The following is a 24,466-nucleotide window of genomic DNA, read 5'->3' as shown; positions in this document are numbered from 1 at the left end:
AGAGACATTTGGCTGTATATGTGATCATTATCTTCTGGAGGCAAGGGTGAATATTTGTAGAGATTCTCGTAAAAAACGGAAATAATATCGATGAGAAGCGAGTGATAAGTGTAAGTGGAAGATGTTATATTCAGTTGGTTAATATGAGAGCGTGCGGGGGAGCATAATAAAACAAAGTAATATACAGAAAGCCATGTACTCTGGATGAAGTAAACCTGTGGCTTAGCTTTAGGGTCATTATATGTACGAGCTAAAGAATAGACGGGAACAAATGAGGTAGATATTCGTCGTTTCATGGTGGTGGTGGTGGTGGTGGCAGTGGTGATGGTGTGTGTGCGTGTGTGTGTGTGTTTGTGTGTGTATTTTCCTGTCTCTTCAAAGGATCAAGGGAATAATTCTCCGATGCAACGTATAACTGACAATATACTGCACTTTACCACCCACTGGAGTGTCTGCTCTAAGGTGTCAAACGCACTGGTCTTCCATAATATCCTCCACACTGAAGCTTACACTAATGTACCTCATCGTCTCCCTTATCTTCGCAAAGACTCTCAAATATCATAGATCACATACTTTCCCCAAACCCGTCACCAGTTTCTGATGGGTGTGCCATCTAATTTCAACTTCACTGTTTCCTCACCTCATTGCCTGTTTTGGACATTCAGCCTACAAGCAAAGTAGTTCGCTAAAACTATTGCTTGACTGAGTATCATGAATCCAAAATTATTTACCTTTTAGACGAGCTAATGCATCATCAACCAACTTAACGTACTGGAAAAGCGCTATTGATGGTTGGAGCATCTTATTTTCCTAGCTGAAGACGACATCAGAAGAAATCTCTATCACTTTATTTACGTATGGTCAAGTGGTGCGCAAAAATGATTGAGGGTGGTGTACATACGTGAGAGAATTGAACATAGTGGTCATATTATCCGTTCTTAATGGTGACGCTATAGTTCGTCATGTTCAACTCCTTCTAACGTCATATATAGCTCCGACAACTCGCCACAGAATTCACACGATTGAATACAAAAAGATGAAAATGAATAGGATACAGAGTGACCTCACATTATCTGAATCATTCCAAGGAAACGTCTAAATTCTAACACATCTTCGATCTACGTAAGTCCTCCACCCTAATTACTAACCACTACTTACGTATACTCCTGAAGTACCGTAGAAACTACTTCCCATGACAGACACAACAGGTTGATACCAATGCTTTATGATTCAGACATCCTAAGGCTCATTTTAGAAACATGCCTTTCGCTTTCACTTGAAGATCTTTAATACCTATATTATATTTCTTTAGGAGGTATGAATGAAATGATGACACATATGTCGAAGATGTCTTCACTCATCTTCGAAAAATGAAAGGGCCCCTGTGTGATGGACAGCTGTGCTGGATAGGTAATCGTTTCTCACCGTGACGCATTCACATGCCACCCAAAGTCGAGTGCATAAGTTGGCATATTGACTGAGTCAGTTGGTTAACAGTCCAACCAAGTGATTATACACTTGTAGGTGATGGTCAATAAAATAGGGAGGTGGCTCAATATATATATATATATATATATATATATATATATATATATATATATATATATATATATATATATATATATATATATAAAGTGCATATGAAATCGCACTTTTATTGGACAGAAACATCTCGTTTATGATAACGATCATGGCCGAGCTGTAATAATCCCGCCTGCCACGCAAGGATCCTCGGTTTGATTACGGACATAGATGCCCGTGTCGTCTCAGAATGTATTTATACTGATTACAATAATCATCAATTTCACAGGGGAAATAGAAGAAATATATTAGAATATATGCTTTATTTCAATGTCAGTATAATAAGTTATGAAGGAAGTTTAATGTAACTTCATTGCGCAAAATGTTCATCCTGTTGTTCTTAAGCACGAGGTATGATTCCAGGAGAGGTGATCCAGCGATGATATCGACCAGCTCAGCCGTAGTGACTATCTCGGCGGCGCTCACAGATGATGGGCTTCTTGTGGTGGCAGGCAACGTCGTGCCATCTGATGCCGTCGTCATAGAAGTTGTTGAGCACTGCCAGACAGTTCTCTCCGCCTTCTTCACGGTTGTCTGGCTGGGGATACCCGTTCCTGAAGACGAAATGAGGATGTGTTAATGAGATCTTTATGTATCCCCCTTGCAATCTCAAATATCTGTAGTGTATGAAATCCTAACGAATCCAATTAGTACATAATTAATTCAATAATTCTACAAAAAACAGTCACCGTAAAGAGTTGCTCATTCTCAATGCATTAGAAAATTTCAAGTGTTTTATTTCTATGTTGAGTTTGATGTAAGGTCTTTCGAAAAGAATATTTGGCAGTGTCTGGACTAGAACTTACCCGCCGGTGTGGGACCAGTTAAGGCCGTAGAACGGGTAACCAGAGGGCCAGGCAAAATCGTAACCTGCGCGATATCCGCCTGTCCAGATGTACTCCAATTTATCTGAGGGAAAACAAGCAAAGAATTAATGTGCTGTCAAAGAGCGGTTCTCTATAAGCAAGAAAAGCAACGGAAAAGTTAACGATATTACTAGAAAAACATTTCTGATCGTGTACTCAATATGACAAGTATGAGATGAAGCAACTGGACTTTACTAACACTGATATATGATGCTAGATATGAGTGCATCCTCTTCTTTGGTCTCAATGCTGACGCCCTGCCATCCTTGACCAAGGCTGGAGCAGTAATAGTTAGCTTTTTCCCAGTCATACTTCTGGTGTCCATCATGAAGCCATGAGAAGTGGTAGTCACTGTAGCCCTCAGTCAGGTCCACCTGGGCCAGTGATGAGACAGACATGTTAGTCATGAACATGACAGTAGGCAACGTTTGCAAAGTGGGATAATATTTCTTCTCTTGACATATTTCCATTCTCTGTGCTTTATCTTGACACTAGTTGTGTTTTAGAGTTAAATGGGCATTTTTCACTGAAGCAATCATTACAAGTGCTATTAAAGGTGATATGTGAATATATATCAGTGACATTTCACAAAGATTAAAGTTCCTTGTAATGCCCATTTCCATTAATGAAATAACTCACCACTCCGTATCTGCCGCTGCCACCTCTGCCACCTCCTCCAGCAGCAACCACCGCACCACCACCGTATCCACTGCCGCCGTGTCCACGACTCTGGCTACTAATGACGGAATGGCTGCCACCGGCATTTCCACCATAACGGCCACCACCGTGACCTCCATATCTGCCACCACTACCATGTCCTACAGCATGGCTGACGGAAGCACCACGGCCACCACTACCATACCCGCCATAATGACCACCGTACCCGCCATAATGACCACCGTACCCGCCATAATGACCACCGTACCGACCGCCAACACCTTGACTTATACCACGACTGATAAAGCCACCACTGCCGCCCCTGCCAGATCCACCACCGTGTCCACCATATCGACCACCACTTCCATGGTGGACGAATCCACCACGACTGCCGCCGCCATATCCACTGGAGTGGCTACCACGCCGAACCCCACCGCCAGATCCACTGCCTCCACTGACTATGACCCGTCGGCCTCCAGCATGTCCAGCCCTGTGGCTACCGCCATATGCACCACCATAACTGGTGGTATGTCCTACACTATAACCGCTGTGGGCAGCAACAGCAGCCACTACTGCCAGGAGGAACACAACTTTCATCTGAAAAAAAAATTTGAGAATAATGAAAATGTTTGTGTTTTACCTCTATATATCATCATATCTGAACCAGCCACCTGTTGTACACCCTTTTCTACCTGCTCAAATGGTATAATTCCCATACCTTGCCAGCCAGCCAATACTCTTCCCTCACTGTTTAGAAACACTTTTACCATTAGGACAATCGGAATCCCACTCTGCCACCGTTGGAAAGTCGCACACTGCACACACACACACACACACACACACACACACACATGCAAACACACACACACACACACACACACATGCACACACACACTAGTTCCTTACACAGGTCATCGCACGGTTTCGCTAACCATAACCGAACGTAATCGTCCTCAGCTTTTAGCAGTCCCCCCTCACACAACCTTTAGCCCACAAAGGTGTGAGAAAAAAACTGTCTACTGAAAGCGGTTTCGTCAACTAACCGCCGAGGTTGAGGAGAGTACTGAGACACTCACCGTCTCTACCAATTGTGTGTTGGCCACCAGCACGTTTCCCTGCCTTATATACCGGCTCACTCTTTCTCCAAGGTCATGGCCAACGCCCTGAGTCGTCATTAAGTTTATTTTCGACTGTAGGTGATGTCAAAACCGAAAGTGATAACTAATGTGTTACGAGAGTGCTCGAGGCAAAAGACAGGTTAGCAGTAATTGGGGCTGAGTCATGGAATACCACATGTGAGTATTCCAGTTCGATGTTGCTGGATGTGACAGGTGTTTATTGAGGAACAGCGCTTTCAAGGGAGGAAGGTTAGAGAGAGAGAGAGAGAGAGAGAGAGAGAGAGAGAGAGAGAGAGAGAGAGAGAGAGAGAGAGAGGACTTAAACTGTTGACTAGCGTTGGTGTTATTTGTCACAGGAACTGACGAGTTTTGCTGAAGGTGATGAAGATTTCTTATTTCACGTCATGAAGGTTAAACACATCATCATTTCTATGCTATTGTCACTCAGTCAGTCAGTGCCAAGCGAAAAAGAAATATAAGACTTTCTTCGACTGAGAAGATTGAAAATCATTCTTATTAGTCCTTTTCCTATGTTCCCGATTTCTGTAAAAGAAGGGCTATACAGCCTATTAAGTATTGAACCGAACGGAACTTAAATGTAACGTATGCAAGGACGTGTTCAAAATGAACGAAAAGCATGTATGGCAAGTTATTCCTTTCTTTAAGACCTCAAACCACTGCCCCCCAACCTCATTCTTACTGTCGCACCGTTGACCTACCGAGACTTCATACGGAAATTACACCACTGGCCTCCGGCATAATAGCCACAATAAATCCTTGACCGGCCGCAGGCAAAATAACCAGCACGTGAAGTTGATTCCCCATGTATACTAAACCTACATGAGAAAGGTCACCGGCTATTTTCCCTCTGCAAGTCGCAATCTACATTATAAATACAGAGCTCGCGAAAGCCACACCCGAGCACATCCTGTCTCGAATTTAACAACTGCGCGCTGGAAATCTTGAAGATTATTTTGATACTCTGAATGTCTAGTTAAGCAGCCACAAAGCTCAAAGCTACGAGAGAACTTGATTTCTCTTGATATCAGGCAACAAAATGTTAATAGCATCTCAGACCTAAAATATCCATATAAACTCGTTAATATATATAAGTCGATAAGAGATTTATATGTATGTACTATACAAATATATCAAAACTGCTCGCCACTGAAAAGTCTTGAAAAATGATAATAATCTTTTCAGCCATGCCTGTAGAACAAGCGATGTGCCTCATTAATCAGGGGGGCAGTCTGGGTTATTTCAATAACAAATGGAGTCGCTACAGATAGCAGTGATATGCACTTTACATTGACTCGTTGAGGATGGGTCACAAAAACCAGCAGACAACATCCCACTCATTGTTCTCTTGAATGAATAGACCACGTAACCACTGGAATGAGTAGATTTTCAGTTCTATCGCACATATTTTTCTTTTTCTGATATAGTGAGTTTTAGAGCTTTGACGTAAAGTATTCATTATATATATATATATATATATATATATATATATATATATATATATATATATATATATATATATATATATATATATATATATATATAATGAATACTTTACGTCATATAGTGATATAGTGAGTTTTAGAGCTTTGACGTAAAGTATTCATTATATATATATATATATATATATATATATATATATATATATCAGTGATATTGATAATGGATGCATGGCAGGATATAAATACCTGCTGAGGATATAAAGCTGGGCAATAAATATGCAAGTGGACTTGAACGTCTCTATCTTCAAACTAACATAGGCAAATTGATTGACTGAGCTTATGGGTGGCAAATGAATCTTAATATCGATAAGTGCAAAGTCTTACTTATCAGTGGCAATAGCGAAAATACAAGCTACAGTAAGAATACTGCTGAACCGCAAAGGAAAATTAGGGAAAAAAACCCAACTTGGATGTAATAAGCTCTGGTGACCTAAAACCAAATAAGCAACGGATAGAAGCAGTGTCTTGGATTCATGGATTCATAGGTAAGGCCTTCGAATATAAGGTCAGGGAAATCATCCTTGCTCTTTACAATTCATTGGTTCGTCCCCATCCTGAATATTGTGTTTTGTTTTGGTCACACACACACACACACACACATATATATATATATATATATATATATATATATATATATATATATATATATTTTATTATACTATGTCGCTTTCTCCCGCGTTAGCGAGGTAGCGCAAGGAAACAGACAAAAGAATGGCCCCAACCCACCCACATACACATGTATACACATACACGTCCACACACGCACGTATACATACCTATACATTTCAACGTATACATATATATACATACACAGGCATATACATAAATACACATATACACAATTCATACTTGCCACCTCGCCACACATGAAATGACACTCCTCTCCCCCCGCATGCGAGTGAGGTAGCCCTAGGAAAAGACAACAAAGGTCACATTCGTTCACACTCAATCTCTAGCTGTCATGTATAATAAATATATATGTATGTATATATATCATTCGCCATTTCCCGCGTTAGTTAGGTAGCTTTAAGATGAGAGGACTGAGCCTTTGAGGGAATATTCTCACCTGGCCCCCTTCTCTGTTCCTTCTTTGGGAAAATCAAAAACGAGAGGGGAGGATTTCCAGCCCCCTGCTTTCTATCCTTTCAGTTGCCTTCTACGACACGCAAGGAATACTTGGGAAATATTTTTCCTCCCCTGTTCCCAGGGATGCAAATTTCATGAGGTAGTTTACAATTTTTGCCCCCGGCAAAGCAAAACTCCAGTTTATATAAACCTTCGCTAATATTCATGTCACAGTTCTTTATGTATTTGATAAGAGAATATTCAATGATGATTCTCTTGATCAAGAAGTTACAGGTTATAACTAAACGTAGCTCTAATCCAGTAAGTAGAACATGAATACACAAGGAATTAGAATCTTGTTCTGTTTTTATAAAATGCTAATGTTGCTTATCATAACACACAGATCTTAACCAGTCTTCCCAATATAAATCATATTACAACATTTACATGGTATTCTATAAACACAGCCCACAGATTTTTTTGGCGTGTTTTATATTAGAATATTCCTAATGGTATTGTAATTTCTGAAGGCTACGTTCACAATGAAGGCTCTGAGTAGGTATGGAACCATCTGCATCCGTTGGATCCCAGTGATAGCGGAAAATCAGTCCAGTGTGTGCTAACTCCTACAATGAACAAAGCCATTAATGACCTCCTTTATATAAAACGGTTCTACGCTAAGTTTTACACTGCACGAGGAGACACGACTCTATATCGGTCAGGACCTTTGGATTTGGCGTGGTAGCCGCAGGGATGTGTGTCGTTCTGGGGTTAGAGGTGAAGTAGGAGGGGAGGTAGGTCTAAAGTTGTGGTCATCTGGTAATATGTCGGATTTGGTGTTGAGAGTTCCTCGGATGGTGTCGAACTCTTCTTCTTTTGTTCTAGAAGTGCGTGACTATAGGAGAATTTTTTTAGTTTGAGTCGGACGACTTAAATATATATCCTCCTCTCTTCCCTCACTGGTGGTTTTGATGTCGAGGTTTACCCGGGGGGAGGGGGGGGGGGATCCGAACAACACTCGAAGCCCAGTCGAATCAGTCGAGGACAAGTTCGTCCGTCGAACCTCCGGCGTTGGGGATGGTGACTCAATCCTACGCTTTGGTTGAGTACATAAATCTGGAACAAGACGCTGGCTAGACCTTTAGCGGTGATGGTTGCGACCTTACCGTATATACTCGGGTCTGGAACGTCTCTCTTGTGAGTCTCGACAGAACATGGCACCTCCTCTCAGCGTATAGTTGGTGATTGATATTTCTACTACGGGAATAGTAATACGCTCGTTTTGCACTTCGTCATAATCTTACACAGACATGTATGCCATGTCCTAGCCTTATGTATTCATATATATATATATATATATATATATATATATATATATATATATATATATATATATATATATATATATATATATATATATACAGATAGATAGATAGATAAATAGATAGATAGCTATGATGATCACACTAGTCCATGATGATGGTATGAAGGTGAAATCGCACTTCAGTAGTTCATACAATTCTATTTAACGTAATTTTTCTATACATGGGGCACGATATGGTTCGTGGAGACAACCCACCTCATCAGGTGCCAGTACTTAACAAAGTGTAACAAAGTTGTTTAAATCCCAATATCACACTTGATTCCCACTATCCAACACCAATCTTTACAGACCAAGTACTCAGTGCTTAGTCTGTACAGATTGGTGTATCACAGTATTGTTACCTGTGTTGTGTTGATGAGGTAGAGGAATGTCGCGCCTGTTCTGTGGAAGTACGCTTGTGGTTAGGGTCGATCGTGTCCTTCGGGGTGTCACACGTGAGAACTTCCAAAGGTCTGGCAGAGGAATGTGGTTTCCATTATCTCAGAAAGAAAGCGTGTATCACACTCTTAATGATAGAGAGGCTGGGTGTATATATATATATATATATATATATATATATATATATATATATATATATATATATATATTGTGCTAGAGTCTGTCCTGCGACAAATATGCAACTTTCGCGAGCCAGCAAATATCTCTGGAGACTTAAATCCTGAAAGTGAGAAGGAATTGCAACACAACCGTTTTACCTCAATTTGTGCGAGCTCACATTGGCCATTACTATAGCTGCCTCACTCGATGAGCCTTTAGAGTGACTTTGTAAGGATGATAACATCCCATATTACAGTTATTCTCTCTATATTTCGGTGGGTAGGATAGCCGTACTATGTGACGGGGTTGTCCTACAAACTGCAGCATGATTTACTTACCTACTTTACTGCCTCATTCAGCAGTTCACGAACATCCCAGTTTCTCCGAAAGACATCTGGACGAATACATCATTTGAACAGGCTATAGACACCGTCAATGCTTTCTGTAAGGTATGATCATACGCCTCAGCGTCTCTTTTAAGACGATAGAATCACGACTGCGCCAATGGAAGTAGGTGTTCAGCACCCGCGGACTGAATAGCTTGCCAGGGAATCGGATACTTTCCCTTGTATGTCGCTGGGTAGCAATTGGCGCTCCGATGTGTACATGAGACGCCTACTGCGACAAAACGACGAATGGCATCAGAGCTCAGGCTGATACTCTTCTTTTTAGTTACCCATAACGAATGGGATTAGATCAAATGAACGTGCATTTGAAGAGGGATTCTGAATGAATCAACTCTTCGGATTTGTTTTATGTTGTGATTAGTGCACGTGGATTCATTCATGTATACCTGTTTGTATGCGTGAAAGCTTTCCATTCTTTTCAGGTTTTGTGAGTATATGATCTAAAGACCAACGTTCGTTGGTTCATAGTCTCTGTGGTAACATCAGCACCACCATTGTTGCATGTAGGTTGAAATTGCTCCATTATCATTTCTTAATTGAACATTAAATACAGATGTGGAGTAGCGTCATTATTGTTAGCTTAAAGGTAGTTGTATACGATTCCAGATATTTTTCATTTGAGTTTCCAGATATATATATATATATATATATATACATATATATATATATATATATATATATATATATATATATATATATATATATATATATATATATATATATATATATATTGAAAAAAAAAGTACTGGTGGTGGTTAAAAAGTATTTTGAGAGAGAAGCAAATATCAATTTTATGACAGAAATTACATTTGTGGTTTGTTGCACGAACACCACAAAACCGATATTACACTTTCATCTGCTGGGGGCGGCGTGGGAGTTCTTCCTTCACCATTGAGCTGAGAAGTTTTCTTGAGTTTCTCAGGACTGCAACTTTATAGCACAGAAAAACTGTAGTTGGTGATAGTGATATGCAAATTCATGGTAACGGCGAAAGATCTTCCAATGTGGCAATGTTACAATTGTGTCAGTAGTGCGAGCTAATATTTAAGTTGCGTTTCTTGGCCTCGGTAACATCGGCGGCCAATCTGTCCACCCTTGTGATGACTAATACCACAGACGAAGCGATATAACCATACGATACAAGTGTGAGGAGAATAACTCACGTATACAGCGGCAGATATGAGTTTGTGGTAACGTGAGGAAGCAAGCATCTCCAGGGACACGGGCGTATCGGACTCAGAGAGGAGAAAACAGGAAAATGTAAGGTGAGTTGCATGAGTCTTTAGATTTCACTCCTCACGTGCGAGATGGTGTGTAGGATTTGTCAGTTGATCAGAGAACGCATGAATTCTCTCTCACCTCTTTAGATTTTTTTTAACGTGAGGACATGAAAATGGTGACAGTCCTTTCCATATGGCGTATTAAGAACCATGATGAATTCCTACGCTTTATTTCGTACTTTTCTTTCTTTAGCTTTTGGGATGTGTTTATACTGGGGCATGTTTTGCTCATGTCGTATCGGTCGAAATAAAGAATAGATTAGTATCATTGCTGAGCAATTCACAGGGATAATATGAAGTGGAAACTATGACTATAGGGCAAATTTGGAAATTAGCCCAGATAGATAGTTGTGTCACACGATTAACATCATAGATGTTTCTTATAGATCTAATTATGATATATATTTCACTCAAAAACTGATCATGTTCTGTAATGAACATTTCAAACATAACTTTCTATTTTCACGGATTGGTCATCTTGGGTTGTTATTTACCCGAAAGGTTATATTTTGGAAGAAAAAGATGATTTAAGATACAGCCAGCCTTTATGAGAGAGAGAGAGAGAGAGAGAGAGAGAGAGAGAGAGAGAGAGAGAGAGAGAGAGAGAGAGAGAGAGAGAGAGAGAGGGAGAACACAAAGTGTGGGGGAAAAACACCCTCCAATCTCATAAGTCCAGAGAAGCATTCTTTTAAGCAGAACTGGTGGACATACTTCAATGTTTATCACAAGAATTCACATGATGCGATACCTGCTGTAAACTACACTGCATAACCAGATAAACTTTCACAACCTACTCACAACCTTCATCATTGAAATACCTTACCCCACAAGAAATTCAAGAAAACCAGGACATTAAAAAATATATTTATTGTGTTAAAGATGTAACATGGTGAACTTTAGTATCATTGGTTAATAGGCTTCATTCTCTTTTTTTCCTTAGATGTTCTCAGGGCTGAGGAAGTCCAGAGAAGCGTAGAAGCGCCTCAGCCGTAGTGTTTACCCCGGCGTCGTTCACAGATGATGGGCTTCTCGTGGTGGCAGGCAACGTCGTGCCATTTGATGCCGTCGTCGTAGAAGTTGTTGAGCACTGCCAGACAGAACTCCTTGCCGTCCTCACGGTTGTCTGGCTGGGGTCGCCCGTCACTGGAAGACAAACAGATTGTTTAGATTACTAAAGGAAATCAGTTGTTCGAAGAAAAGAACAATTCAGGACAAGAGTGGTTTATAGATTATCTCACGGATTGCCCATGCTTGTATCTTCATTGCTTATGATAGCTAGTAACATGAGATTATTGTATGATAAGTGAAGGCAACAGATATAATCATACCTCAGTTAACAGCTTATGGAAGAACTGAGACGGAATGACACCAGCCATAAAGCCTGGTCAGTCAGTGTCACTAACAGAGAGAGCGGTTGGTTGACAAACGCCAGACTTACCCGCCGGTGTAGGACCAGTTGAGGCCATAGAAGGGGTAGCCAGAGGGCCACTGGAAGTTGTAGCCCCTTCGGTAACCTCCTGTCCAGATGTACTTCAGTTTGTCTGGAAGACAGTCATTGTTCACCAGTAAATCATGTAAGCTAAAGTAGTTGGATTCAACAGCTACCAGCTGATGGATGGTACTCAACCCAGAGTACGAGACAACAATACAAATGGAAAATGTTAAAAGATTATAAATCATCATATTTTTGGTAAAGTATTTGGTACTAAGGTTGTAATAATACTCTGTGATAAAAATCTCTCTTCAGGAGAAGCGTTTCCTTATGATCTAAGCCAAGCATTATGGTACTGACCGCCGTAGATGATGTCGGAGATGAGTTTGTCTTCCTTGCGGGTCTCGATGCTGACGCCCTGCCAGCCGTAGCCAAGGCTGGAGCAGTAGTAGTTAGCCTTCTGCCAGGGGTATTTCTGGCCTCCGTCGTGACGCCATGAGAAGTGGTAGTCGCTGTAGCCCGTGCTCAGGTCCACCTAGGCCAGTGACGAGACCGGGGTGTTCAGGAATGAGTATTGAGACATATGAGAACCGACCCACAACTGAGATTATCGACACGAACAACATGGGTTGATATCATACTAAAGTTTGCTGGAGACGAAAACTGAATCAACGTCTGTGTACACTACGCAGTTCGTCTATATCACTTTGCACAAAGGAACAACTAACTAACCTTAGGATGTATTCAAAAAGAAAAAAAGATGATAAATCGCTCTTCTCAATATACTTTATGATATACGGGTCGTATACATGTGATGATCGAAATGAATGAAATATAAAAAAGGTAGAGCTGATGACAGAACTCACCGCTACGTAGCCTCCACCACCGCCAACACCACCGCCGCCTCCGTAGCCTCTGCCGCCACCACCACCACCGCCGCCTCTGCCGCCACCACCGCCATAGCCTCCTCCACCGCCACCATAACCGCCACCGCCACCGCCTCTGCCGCCACCACCGCCGTAGCCTCCGCCGCCGCCACCATAGCCTCCACCGCCACCGCCGCCGCCACCATAGCCTCCACCGCCACCGCCACCATAGGCCTCCACCGCCACCGCCGCCACCATACCCGCCGCCACCATAGCCTCCGCCGCCGCGGTACCCAGGCTCGCTATGGACGGTGGCAACGCCAGCCACCAGCAGGATCAAAACCGCCTTCATCTGCAACAATGCGTTAGTTTTGGAATGCATGGCCAGTGGTAACGGCACACTCCGCTACTGTTCATGACATTCCATCATTTGCAAATGGCATCCGAGAGAAAGAGAAAAAAAAAAAAGGAGAAAGAAACTTTCCCCCTTCGCTCTATTCATCTCGAGAGACACTTGCTGTACACAAACACTTCTCTGCGCCCACACTGCGTCTACACCACTACCACCCACCCAAGCCAGCCAGCCCACCCCCCTCCAACCCAGCGGCCGGCTATGCACCAGACTCTGCTGGCTCATCCTCCCATGTTTTCAACCACCCAGCCACACTAGTAGTCACCGAAGAGATCACCACACTGCATCACTCACCGTGTCTGGAGAGTGAATGTGGCTACCTCCAGGTCTGGTGCGATTTATATAGCCCACCTCACTACTGTCACTTTACGGGCGTTCCCTCAGCCTTCAAGTCACGTTCACATATATATATATATATATATATATATATATATATATATATATATATATATATATATATATATATATGAAAGATATTCCTTATTCAAAATATATATCTGGTCCTGTTTTCGATGTTTCAACTACGCTTTCATTAACTACAAAGTAGGGTAATTCATTTCAACGTTTAGTTTGATAGCAAAATAACTTCCTATTTCATTACTGAATACTTTCCCTTAATTTCCATTGCGTTCAGTTGAGCTACCTAGTTACCTCTTCAGTTGGAATACATCTTCATCTTTTGATTCTGTCAGTTTTCCTTAATATATTTCAAACGTATAGAAGATCATCCCTTCGTCATCGAATTTTTGATAGAATGTAGATTCAGTTTTCTGTTTCTTCAGACTAAGTTCACAACCTTAGTATTAAAGTGAGAGCCATTTCTTTTATACAATATGTTGACGAAAACAATACCTCATATTCAAGATGTGACGTAGATAGCGAACGTAAAAAATACGTCATGTTTCTTGTGTTCCTATATGACATATCGTGATTATAAGTCCCAACATCTTGTATGTTTCGTTACACTCATTTCAGCGTTGTTATTCATATTAGAGGTTGTTTCTGAAAGCCAATTCAAGTCTTCGGCCAACTGTGATAGGGTTTATCTAAAACTCTTTGTGTTCATATGTGTGGGTCGTATTCTTGATGCGTATAACTTTGCAGTTTTTTTTCTCCAACATTAGGATCAATTCACCGAGTGTCTGATAAATGAGACAACTTTTCAGTACCATTTGATAAGGGTTTGCGGTCGTCTTCTTAAGTAGCCTTTCATCCTACTTTCGTATTAGTGGCCAACTTGGATATTTTTGCCGTTGATCCTTTCTCTAGATCAATGTGATCGATTATGAAGAGAATGGGAAGGAAACGATTAATCACCGTGGCCCCCCACTTGCTTCTCCCAACTGGATGGGCATTTTACTTTCTAATACAACCAGTTCTTTTCTCTCCGCAAACCTGTCACGAATCCATTCGCATAAGTCATTACCACTGCCGTGAGACTTGGCTTTTAATAACCATCTTCTATGAGGTATCCAATCAACGACTTTCTGAGGGTTTAGGTAAACAATGTAAACAATGTTGGATGGGATTCTTGAGTTCCTATAGAAATAGGGAGGTTTCCATCTAGTCCTTATATATATATATATATATATATATATATATATATATATATATATATATATATATATATATATATATATATATATATATATATATATATATATATTTATTTATTCATTTGAAAATGACGTGCAATTATAAGCTTAATTATGAGGAATGCTTTTGCAATTTTTTTTTGTATAGGATTTGATCTGTAAACTTGTCAGTTGATCCTCTTCAGAAACTATTTCGCTAGAGAAAGCTCGTGTGATGATATATGCATTTCAATCATCCTTACAGGTAAGATGACCACATCTTAAGTAACCATAGAATGTCGCTAGTCACATACGTTCATAAGCAATTAGGGTACTTTTCCTATGCATATAATTATCTCGCTGAGAACATTAAGTAATTTACCATCATAAAAATATGATGAAATTACTATGTTTAAGCAACTTTCCCTTCATTATTTGTGCAACTATCCTGTGTCTGTTGATTTTTACAGTGCGTTAGATTCCTTTCATCAGATTTTGTTGTGACTACCCCAGTGTAAATATCATCCAACCTTAGAAAAACGATCATTAAAATCCTCTTTCCTTATACGAAATCTCTTTTTTTCACAGAAAGAAAAGAAACATAATCCCACTTTGTATTCTTTTTTTTCTATTTCACCCGTTTTCTCTTTTTCACGTGTGAAGAATCTTGTAAATGTTGAAGGATGCCGTAACTCCATCCTCACACACACACACAGAAGAAAAAAAATTGTTTAAAAGCTTAAAACTTACGAATTCTAACGCAAACCAAATATTTTCTCTTGCACGATTGAGAAACGGGTTGACGCAATGTTTAGCGTCTGTGACATGACCGAGTACAGTAGATATATTACCTTTTATTTTTCTCTTTTTCCTTCCTGCCAGATAGATATTTACTCCACATCTCATACATACACCTGTAGAACAGGCAGAATGACACACACAAGGTGCCCTGAGGGACGTGAGTTGAGAAGAGAAGAAAGTATGAGAAGTTGAACCGTAAGCAGGAAGAAGACTCACTCACGTTGACAGCAACACAGTCGAGAAATTGGCGGAGTGAGTCAGCGTTCCTGGCGGGGCACGGAAGTGTCCGATGGAGAGACGGAGGACCAGGCTACCCCAGGTGTTATAGGTGGCTGCGTGGCGCGAGTGATCCAGTGCGTGACAATTTCAATCATCTCGTCCGCGAGGATGTGTTTGCATCCCCAGCCGATCAGAGAGAGTATGATTGTTCATGTCTCTTTTTGATTCGCTTTTTTTTTTTTCATCATCGTGACGTCGTAAAGAATTCTCTCGGGAGGTTCAATCCAGAGTGACTTGCAAAGAGTTATTGCCACGTAATTCACGGTGAGTGTATGAGACATACTGTGACGACAGGGTGGGAGTGGGGGGGGAAAAGTGGGAATGGCTCATGTAAATACAAGTGAGACAAGAGAGATGTCGAAGCTACCCGCTTGGGTCTGCTTGGGTCTGCTTGAGAGAGAGAGAGAGAGAGAGAGAGAGAGAGAGAGAGAGAGAGAGAGAGAGAGAGAGAGAGAGAGAGAGTACTTAAGAAAAGTGAAAGAACTGATTTGAGTCTTCTGTATTCTTTTCATGTACTTCTTGCCCTCGTTGCCCTTACGAGATAGTTCACAAACAGCATAGATGAATGTATCGTCCGTAATGATCCCAAAGACACCGTAACATACAGCAAATGTGTTTTGGACTTCATATACAAGATATTCAGGTATCATTACGAGTCCCAGCGTCACCGGACTGAATCTTCACAGATCTTAAAAAGAGGAAACGTGGGCGCTGGCCAGCAAGGATCTAGTTTTGGTTACTACCGGAGTGTGTCGGATGCAGCCAGCATCATCAACATCATTCCACACACACACACACACAAACACAGAGTGAGAACCTTCAAGACAAAGGCAGCTGGAGGGGGTTGGTAAAACATATAATGGGGATGAAAATCAGAGCGCAGCGACGTTCACTGATAATGGGTTTCTTGTGGCAGCAAGGCAACGACGCACCGTATGAAGCCATGCTTGTGAAAGTTGCTGAGCGCTGCCAGACTGAGCCCTTAAGCGTTCTCACGCCTGTCTGGCCTGAGGACGCCCGTCAATACAGACAACAGGTTGGGATATGATTGTCAGGCTTCTCAAAGGGGACGTGTTTGTTTGAACGGATGAACAGTCATCTAGTTTCTGAAGTGAAGGCTCAATCTTATTTGGTTAGTGCGTTTAATTGCCAGTGGAATTTGTGGAATGTGAATGCTTGTAGCCTAAGAAAGGAAAGACCACTGATATTATCGGAGTTCAAGGGGAGTTTTGGATCGAACGAATCCAAAGACGGAAAGACACAATCAATCATTGTCACCAACAGAGGTTAAGTAGTAACAAAGGCCAGACTTACACTCCAGTGTTTGATCAGTTGAGACTGGAGAAGAGGGTAGTCACAAGACCCCTGGAAGTAGTAGCCACTGAGATAACTGTAGTAGTAGCCACTGAAACAACTGAAGCGGTAGCCACTGAGATACTTAAGGTCGTAGCCACTGAGGTAACTCCCCCTCCGGATCCACTCAAGCCAATCAGTAATGTTACACGGTTGAATTCTAAGGTTGTTGGATTTTGTGGCTGTCGAAGGTTGAGTGATCAAACAGCAAGTAGACACGGACCACATACATCAAAGTATATAGACATTTGAAAGTTTATCATCCCAGAGACGTGGGTTGATACCATGATGTCAGCTTTGTTTTGATTTTGTCTCTGTGATAAAAAGCATCTGCTTTTAAGTCTTTACCATAATCCAAAACACTAAATACTTGGAATTCAATTACAGCATTAGTAGGTGTTAAAAGCATAATGATATTTCCTTAAAACTTGCAGGTTAGTATTCCATATCTCCTTTACTCTTAGGTTTACTACTGCTTTACTTCTTTTGTAAATGAGGAGATGCGTTGCTCTCTCTCTCTCTCCAAGATCATCATCCTCTTTCGGTACTGCATCCTGGACTCAAGCGGACCTCAGCACGCCGTCCAGTAATTTCGACAAATCCTCAGAAGAATAGACAGTAAGACGTGGTGTGTGTGTGTGTGTGTGTGTGTGTGTGTGTGTGTGTGTGTGTGTGTGGGAACGGAGCAGGCAGGGCTTCTAGTCACGTATGATCTTAAATCGTGCTTGATCATGTCGCTTATATTATACTTTATTGTAGAAAAAAAAAAGAGTACTGATAGATACCAACTTTGGGGAAGAGGAGGCTCCATTAGGCAGTACCTTGTAAAAGTAACGTGATTTTCACAATATTGCAGGGTGTTTGATACTCTTATCTGTTCTACATGTTTAAGATTATATGTGGATTGGATGCTGCCGGTAGTTATCAATGGCATTACGTATTGTTACCATTTCTGTCATCTTTGCACATGGTACTCGACAGACGGGCATTGTCTTCTTTCGTTTCATTTATCCAACAGACACTTGCTATACTCAACACCACTTCGTCCATAATTGCTGCACTCCCCTCAAAGTCACCACCATCTACACAGCGACCGGCTGTAGACCAACTCCGCTGGCTCACCACTCCAGCCTCACAGACCCCTTTTTTGGTCCATCCCACACTATCACCACTCACAGACTCTTTTTTCTTTTTTTTTTTTTTGGTTCGTCCAGACTGTCACCCGGCGAGCTCACTGTATCGTTCACTCTGTACAGAAAGTGAATGTGGCCCTCCTCTCTCCAGGCTGCGCGTCACTACCATAACTTCAAGGGCTTTTCCGACACCCGTCGAATCATCACATTAACATAATTAAGACAAATGTAAAGAGCTCTATGAAGGAAATGGTAATAGGAATAGAACAGTGTTAATCGAGGCAGAGTTAGAAAAGTATTAGACAAAGAAACTTCACTTATAATGCTTTTACTTCTAAGTAGAGCTCTCTTTCCTAAAAAGAACTGGCTATTTATTTTTTTTTTGTTTTCATTCTAAGAAAACATATTCGTTGTGGTATCCAAAGTGCAGGCCTTGTGAGAGGAAAGTGCACATTTTCGAGTCTAACTCATTTTGTTCACGAACCAAACACAGTTTGATTACAACTGTGAGGTACGATCCATGAGGTGTACATCTCGTGTGAGAGGTAAATGTATAAAGCTATTCCTTGTGTGAGTGACTCACAAAACGGCAAAAATTCACGAGGAGTTAAATCGTCCTTTCTTATGCATCTGTTGCTTTTGATGGGGAAATCAAGTGGTTTGGGATCATCGCATGGGCAATTGACTTGTTTCGTTTAAACGAGTTAAGTGTCCTTCATCATCTGGGTAGTTATGTTGTCTTTGTTAACGATAGGGTAGTTTAGAATCTTTTAGCAAGATATTTAACAAGACTCAATCCATACAAGTTATTTTTCTCTTCTAGATATCGCTTAAAGTTGAAAATTGATCATTCTGAATATTCCCCTAGACAGACTCCACAAAATACTTTTTCACCTGAAAAAATTTGGCAGGTTATTTTTTTTTCTTTCTCTTTTATTTTCATATATACATTTTACGTGTGGAAGGCTCAACTGCACGAGTGAGCAGATTATTGAATACTCTAGGATGGTGTCATTCACGACAGCACAGGAAAGATTGCAAATTTTTTTAGACGTCAAGTCTGAAAGCTGAAATTCTGTAAAGTTTTCGAAAAACAAGATTTTTTTTTTCCTAACGAAAAAGATCGTTGAAATCCGCAGTATCTCTTGAAATGGTCGGGTTCCAGTAAATATCTTATCGTTCAATATACAATACGGTTGTTCGGTGTGTTGTATGTGGTCTATGAGCTGTCAAGGGTCATTAAGGGCTTCAAGGTCAAGTCAAAATCGCCACTCTAAACCTCTTTAACACCTTCGTTAGGTGATATAGATACTACATTGTCCATATATATAACACGTATCAAACAGACGGCTAAGACCATCCTTGAGGACGAGAAGTGAGAATAGAAAATAGTATGATGATTCAAAATAAAAGCTGGACCAGAACTAACTAACTTACACAATAGAAAAGAAATTAGTGGAGTGATTGAATGTATCTAAAGACACACGGGAGTAAGGGAAGACGGAGCCAAGAAGAGAATACAGATAAAACAATAGTGTGACAAGATTTCTAAGATGGTGCATAGACGTCACCAAATGATCCAAGATTACGGCTCACATCTCTCTCGATTCATGCCCTGAAACTGCAAAAGTTCTTCGGGTCTTGTTTGTGCTGACTCACAAAAAAAGTATTGTGATTTGGATGATTCGTCAGTGCAGAGTTGTTCGAGCTTATTCGCCATAGAGGAGTTGGATTTAGATGGATAAAAGGAAAACGGCATTATATGATAATGCTTGGAGTACATTAGCTGTAGGAAGTTAAAAATCAACATCATTTCTTACCATCCTTTAACATTAACAATTTAGCATACCTACGCATCCAACCATTAAACTAATTGCTCACAATCCTCAACTTGAACACACTAGAACTCTCAGTGGTCTTAGGCACATATAGACAGATTGAAAACAACATAATACCTAACATCTAAAACTATCGGTAATGCCAATGAAAGGGTTGGAAGTGCTATTATGATGACCTAGCCTAGTATGAATAGATCAGAGGAAAAAGATGATATAAACAATTGGATATCTAACCTGCAAAGTGAACTGGTCGTTGTACTTATAGCTCTTGAGCTTGCAGAATCCAATATCACAAACAGGCTAATCATCTCCGATTCTTTTATGCTCACTACTTGCCTTAGATACCCTGAGATCAAACTGTAACACACATCCCTCTTTCCGAATAAACATTAACCATGTAAGTATCTTTATAATTCACCATATGCTGTGTGAAACGGACAGACAGAGACAGAAGGACAGTGAGTGACAGATAATCAGGAAAAAGGAACATGGATACGAATTGGCAACAGAAAAGAATGTGAGAAGTCAAAATGCAAGCAGGAAGAGGACTAAATCAGGTACGGAGCGACAGAAGCGAGAATTTAGCAAAGTAAAAATTCTCTGAGATGCATAAGTGTGCAACGAAAAAGTTGAGTAACAAGCATATTACCAGTAAAATAATATGTGTAATTATTCTACTCATAACGTTAGAAATAGCGTCTGGCAAATTCATATAGTCCTGTGGCTATCGCCGGTCACTTCCAGGGCACTGACGAAGAGAAGCTGTGAAGATATAGCAGAAGAAATGGAAGAAGAGACCGTGTTGATGTTTTTCACGTGCCTCTATTTGGACGTAGACTTCAGCATAGAAATGCATTCCTTGGTTTTTAGATCCCTTACAGAAGTTTCATAATCATGTTAAAGTGATCTTGAATTCATGCATCGTCCACAGATCGTAAGTATGCCCACGTATGATATCCAGGAACTGACGATTATACATAAACATGAAATGGTATCTGCTCTAAGTGAGGGAATTTTTGGATTATGATATAAAGAAAACATGCAGATCACCCTCGTAAAGCTACTTAAAATCAGGCATCAAAAAATTTATCATCTGTAGTGATCAAAGGAAACCATGGTGTGTAAAATATAAGTTTATTAGCCTTGATCTATGAAATATATATTTGCATCATTATAAATTCCAGTGTCACTGGATTAAGCTTCATTCTGGTAAATGTGAAAGACGAAACTGTAATGCCGGTGTAGGAGATCCAGACGACTGTCGATTAGCTCAACCGTAGTGACTACCACCGTGGCGACGACGTTCACAGATGATGGGCTTCTCGTGGTGGCAGCCGACGTCGTGCCATTTGATGCCGTCCTTGTAGAAGTTGTTGAGCACTGCCAGACAGTGCTCGCCACCCTTCTCGCTGTTGTCTGGCTGGGGTCGCCCCTCCCTGAGGGTAAAAGTAGCATAGAAAGGGATCATTTTCATAGGTAGAAATTTGTCCAATATTTGTAGTGAGACTGAATATGGTTTCAATGATAATAATCTTCTGTGAAAGTTGAATCGATATCAAGGCTTTTATGCTGATTGCTTTTGATTATTAGAAACTTTCAATGAATTCATAAATAGTTGAAAGAAAAAACTATAGATATCATCTTCTCTCATGGAAATCCTAAGGAAGTCTGGATCAGATGAAACGAAAAAGCAGATACACTTTCAAAAGAGGTCATCTGGCGACAAACGCCAGACTTACCTGCCGGTGTAGGACCAGTTGAGGCCATAGAAGGGGTAACCAGAGGGCCACTGGAAGCTGTAGCCCCTTCGGTAACCTCCTGTCCAGATGTACTTCAGTTTGTCTGGAATACAGATTTATTTTTCTTTAGACTCTAACTCATATAATCTAGGGCTTTTGGATATCATTGGCTATCGACTGTTGAATTGCCATCAAGTAAGAATATATTATGATTATACGCAAGAAAATAGTGAGATAGAATCATTCGAAAGCAAACATAGTCTATATGATATAGGAATTGGCACTATGTTAGGAATCACTTTATTTTCCTTTGGTGAAGCTATACTTTCTCGAACATTTTTCTAGAATCTAATTCTTTAAAATTCACTTGTAAAAACTATACTTCTCTTCAAGCAAAGCCAATTTTTAGCTACTGGTGTTTTACTGACCTCCATAGATGATGTCAGAGATCAGTTTATCTTCCTTATAGCTCTCGATGCTGACGCCCTGCCAGCCGTAGCCAAGGCTGGAGCAGTAGTAGATAGCCTTCTCCCAGGGGTATTTCTGGGCTCCGTCGTGACGCCATGAGAAGTGGTAGTCGCTGTAGCCTGCACGTAGATCCACCTGGTCCATTGATAAGACTTTGTGTTAGGGGGATCAATATTGCAACAGATGAGAGCCGAGTTGGCACTCAAACAGAACCCCATTACCATCTCGGAATGCTGATCAACTTCTATATCGCAAAGGAACAATTGTTCTTTAGTAAAGACTCAGAAAATCCTATATTATCAACCTATTTATGATGTACTGGTCGTACAGAACTTAAGATTAATATCAATAAAACATAATGCATATGACAACTTACTACTCCGTAGCCGACACCATGGCCTCCACCGCCGCCGATGCCAACACCGCCACCATAGCCTCCGCCACCACCACCGCGCCGCCCGCCACCGCCACCGCCGGCACCATAGCCTCCGCCACCACCACCGCCGCCGCCACCGCCACCGCCACCGCCATAGCCTCCGCCACCACCGCCGTGAGTGACGACAACACTGTGGCCACCTCCGCCACCGCCGCCACCACCGCCTAGGTACCCAGGTTCTCCATGGATGGAGGCAACGCCAGCCACCAGCAGGATCAACGCGGCCTTCATCTACAACATAGTGATAAGAAATTTCATTTACTTCTGTGATGATGTAGAATCAAACCACAACAGTATTCTTTTTTTGTTCAGTAATTCATAAAAACTTTTTAAACGTTAATGTGCCTTAACTTTTGACTCGATACAGTGAAATCTTCTCTGTGGCTTAGAAACGCGTCCAGCCTTTCGTCCGTAATCCTCTTATAGTGAATGGTTGAACGTACGAATTTACTAAAGGTAATTTATCATAAGATGTGATATATCAATCATTTTGGAATGTTTTAATCTAAATCAAGCAAACTGCCGTCACTCTCTACTTTGCACCCTAACCATTTTTGATACAAAGCTTATATAGCTAACATTTCTAACTATATTAGAATAAGTTTGGGATGGCACAAGGCTGATGGCCTCTGAATGCACTTAACAATATTCATATTCTCGTCAACTCGCCATATGGAACACCAAGAGCATAAGATTTTCCTTTCGCTACATTCTTTATACATCGCAAAGAAAACTGCGATACACAGTACGTTCCCTACTCTACACTGCAAGTCCAAACTCATCCAAACACCAGCAGTGCGGTGAGTGTGGTGGCTCAACACACTTTTCTGTCCACATACACTACCCACCAAAGGGATCACTGCATCACTCACCCTGGCTAACAAGTGATTGTGGCCAACGTCAGGTCTCGGAGACTTATATAGCCAGTCACCAATATTACTTCAAGGGCGTTTACAACGATACTTGAGTCAAGCTTGAATGCTAAGAAACCAAAAAGAAAAAAAAAAAATCACTGATCATTGAGATTTTTGTCATCCAAAGATTGATACATATTTTCTTTATGAAGAACATCTGTATGACGCAGGTAGAAACCTATGTCGTCTTTTCCTCAGAGAATGAGAAGTGCCACTTTTAGTTTCACCTTGAGAAACGTTATCATTTGCATTCTCTGAGGCACATTGCGTGTGATAAGTGTTCTGGAATTTTTCTTTACTTTCGTGTTACTTTGGATAAGAATCATTGGAAGATATATCCCATAAACTAAACCTTATGTGAAACATATAATATATTCTAATCCTCCTTCACAGGCCTGAAAATTGCCATATCTTACATAGACTTAAGGATTCCACTGGCCTGAAAGATTTATGATTAGTTAAGCTGCATTTTCTATGCATTTAATGTTGTCATTGAGAAAATAGAGAAGTCAAGCTGCATTTCCTATGCATTCCATGATGTCATTCAGAGAATATGTAAGTCAGGCTGCATTTCCTATGCATTTGATGTTGTTATTGAGAAAACAAATCAATGTCTTATTATATGAGAGGTAATGAAGTTCTTTTAAAGGATTTCAGTGTTTTTTCAAAATCTGAGTGCATCTGTTTTTTCTGTTCATATGGCAATATTGTAAATTCATCAGATATAATGCTATTTCGTTTCACTTTGTTCCATTAATTCTTTAAACTTTTGGATCAATTAACTGCCTGGATCATAATGTTAATGA

The 24,466-nt window shown here is 40.7% G+C and overlaps 3 protein-coding genes across 5 annotated transcripts; all 3 read right to left on the bottom strand.

Moving 5' to 3' along the window:
* Positions 1-1,829: 1,829 nt before the first annotated feature.
* Positions 1,830-4,294, bottom strand: LOC139758357 (uncharacterized). 2 transcript variants are annotated; one of them, XM_071679649.1, is made up of 5 exons: positions 4,181-4,294; positions 3,087-3,701; positions 2,647-2,821; positions 2,388-2,490; positions 1,830-2,135 (listed from the first exon to the last, which is right to left on the bottom strand). In XM_071679649.1, exons 1-5 carry the CDS (start codon positions 4,277-4,279, stop codon positions 1,976-1,978), a joined length of 1,152 nt encoding a protein of 383 aa, XP_071535750.1. In that variant the 5' UTR covers positions 4,280-4,294; the 3' UTR covers positions 1,830-1,975. The 2 variants fall into 2 exon arrangements, with proteins under 2 accessions (XP_071535750.1, XP_071535751.1); XM_071679650.1 differs by lacking the exon at positions 4,181-4,294 and adding an exon at positions 4,011-4,034.
* Positions 4,295-11,286: 6,992 nt separating this feature from the next.
* LOC139758359 (uncharacterized) lies at positions 11,287-13,366 on the bottom strand. The gene is made up of 4 exons (XM_071679653.1): positions 12,714-13,366; positions 12,208-12,382; positions 11,854-11,956; positions 11,287-11,558 (listed from the first exon to the last, which is right to left on the bottom strand). Exons 1-4 carry the CDS (start codon positions 12,984-12,986, stop codon positions 11,399-11,401), a joined length of 711 nt encoding a protein of 236 aa, XP_071535754.1. The 5' UTR covers positions 12,987-13,366; the 3' UTR covers positions 11,287-11,398.
* A 7,857-nt stretch (positions 13,367-21,223) lies between these two features.
* Positions 21,224-22,992, bottom strand: LOC139758557 (uncharacterized). Of its 2 annotated transcripts, XM_071680079.1 has the most exons (5): positions 22,797-22,992; positions 22,687-22,745; positions 22,271-22,445; positions 21,843-21,945; positions 21,224-21,539 (listed from the first exon to the last, which is right to left on the bottom strand). In XM_071680079.1, exons 1-5 carry the CDS (start codon positions 22,975-22,977, stop codon positions 21,374-21,376), a joined length of 684 nt encoding a protein of 227 aa, XP_071536180.1. In that variant the 5' UTR covers positions 22,978-22,992; the 3' UTR covers positions 21,224-21,373. The 2 variants fall into 2 exon arrangements, with proteins under 2 accessions (XP_071536180.1, XP_071536178.1); XM_071680077.1 differs by having other exon boundaries at positions 22,687-22,992.
* Between the last annotated feature and the right edge of the window lie 1,474 nt (positions 22,993-24,466).

The sequence above is a fragment of the Panulirus ornatus genome, chromosome 30 (assembly GCF_036320965.1).
Source record: "Panulirus ornatus isolate Po-2019 chromosome 30, ASM3632096v1, whole genome shotgun sequence".
NCBI classification, from domain to species: domain Eukaryota; kingdom Metazoa; phylum Arthropoda; class Malacostraca; order Decapoda; family Palinuridae; genus Panulirus; species Panulirus ornatus.
Note: the sequence above shows the minus strand (reverse complement) of the source record. Positions and strands in the feature narration are given on the sequence as shown.

What these genes read in the sequence shown, in the direction of transcription:
- LOC139758357 (XM_071679649.1), bottom strand. Translation starts at nt 4,279, where the DNA reads ATGACGACTCAGGGCGTTGGCCATGACCTTGGAGAAAGAGTGAGCCGG. An exon ending in GCAGCGGCAGATACGGAGTG is followed by an intron (nt 2,822 to 3,086) that starts GTGAGTTATTTC and finishes TCACTGGCCCAG; the next exon opens with GTGGACCTGACTGAGGGCTA. An exon ending in AACTGGTCCCACACCGGCGG is followed by an intron (nt 2,136 to 2,387) that starts GTAAGTTCTAGT and finishes TTTCGTCTTCAG; the next exon opens with GAACGGGTATCCCCAGCCAG.
- LOC139758359 (XM_071679653.1), bottom strand. Translation starts at nt 12,986, where the DNA reads ATGGTGGCGGCGGGTATGGTGGCGGCGGTGGCGGTGGAGGCCTATGGT. An exon ending in GTGGTGGAGGCTACGTAGCG is followed by an intron (nt 12,383 to 12,713) that starts GTGAGTTCTGTC and finishes TCACTGGCCTAG; the next exon opens with GTGGACCTGAGCACGGGCTA. An exon ending in AACTGGTCCTACACCGGCGG is followed by an intron (nt 11,559 to 11,853) that starts GTAAGTCTGGCG and finishes TTTGTCTTCCAG; the next exon opens with TGACGGGCGACCCCAGCCAG.
- LOC139758557 (XM_071680077.1), bottom strand. Translation starts at nt 22,977, where the DNA reads ATGAAGGCCGCGTTGATCCTGCTGGTGGCTGGCGTTGCCTCCATCCAT. An exon ending in ATGGTGTCGGCTACGGAGTA is followed by an intron (nt 22,446 to 22,686) that starts GTAAGTTGTCAT and finishes TCAATGGACCAG; the next exon opens with GTGGATCTACGTGCAGGCTA. An exon ending in AACTGGTCCTACACCGGCAG is followed by an intron (nt 21,540 to 21,842) that starts GTAAGTCTGGCG and finishes TTTTACCCTCAG; the next exon opens with GGAGGGGCGACCCCAGCCAG.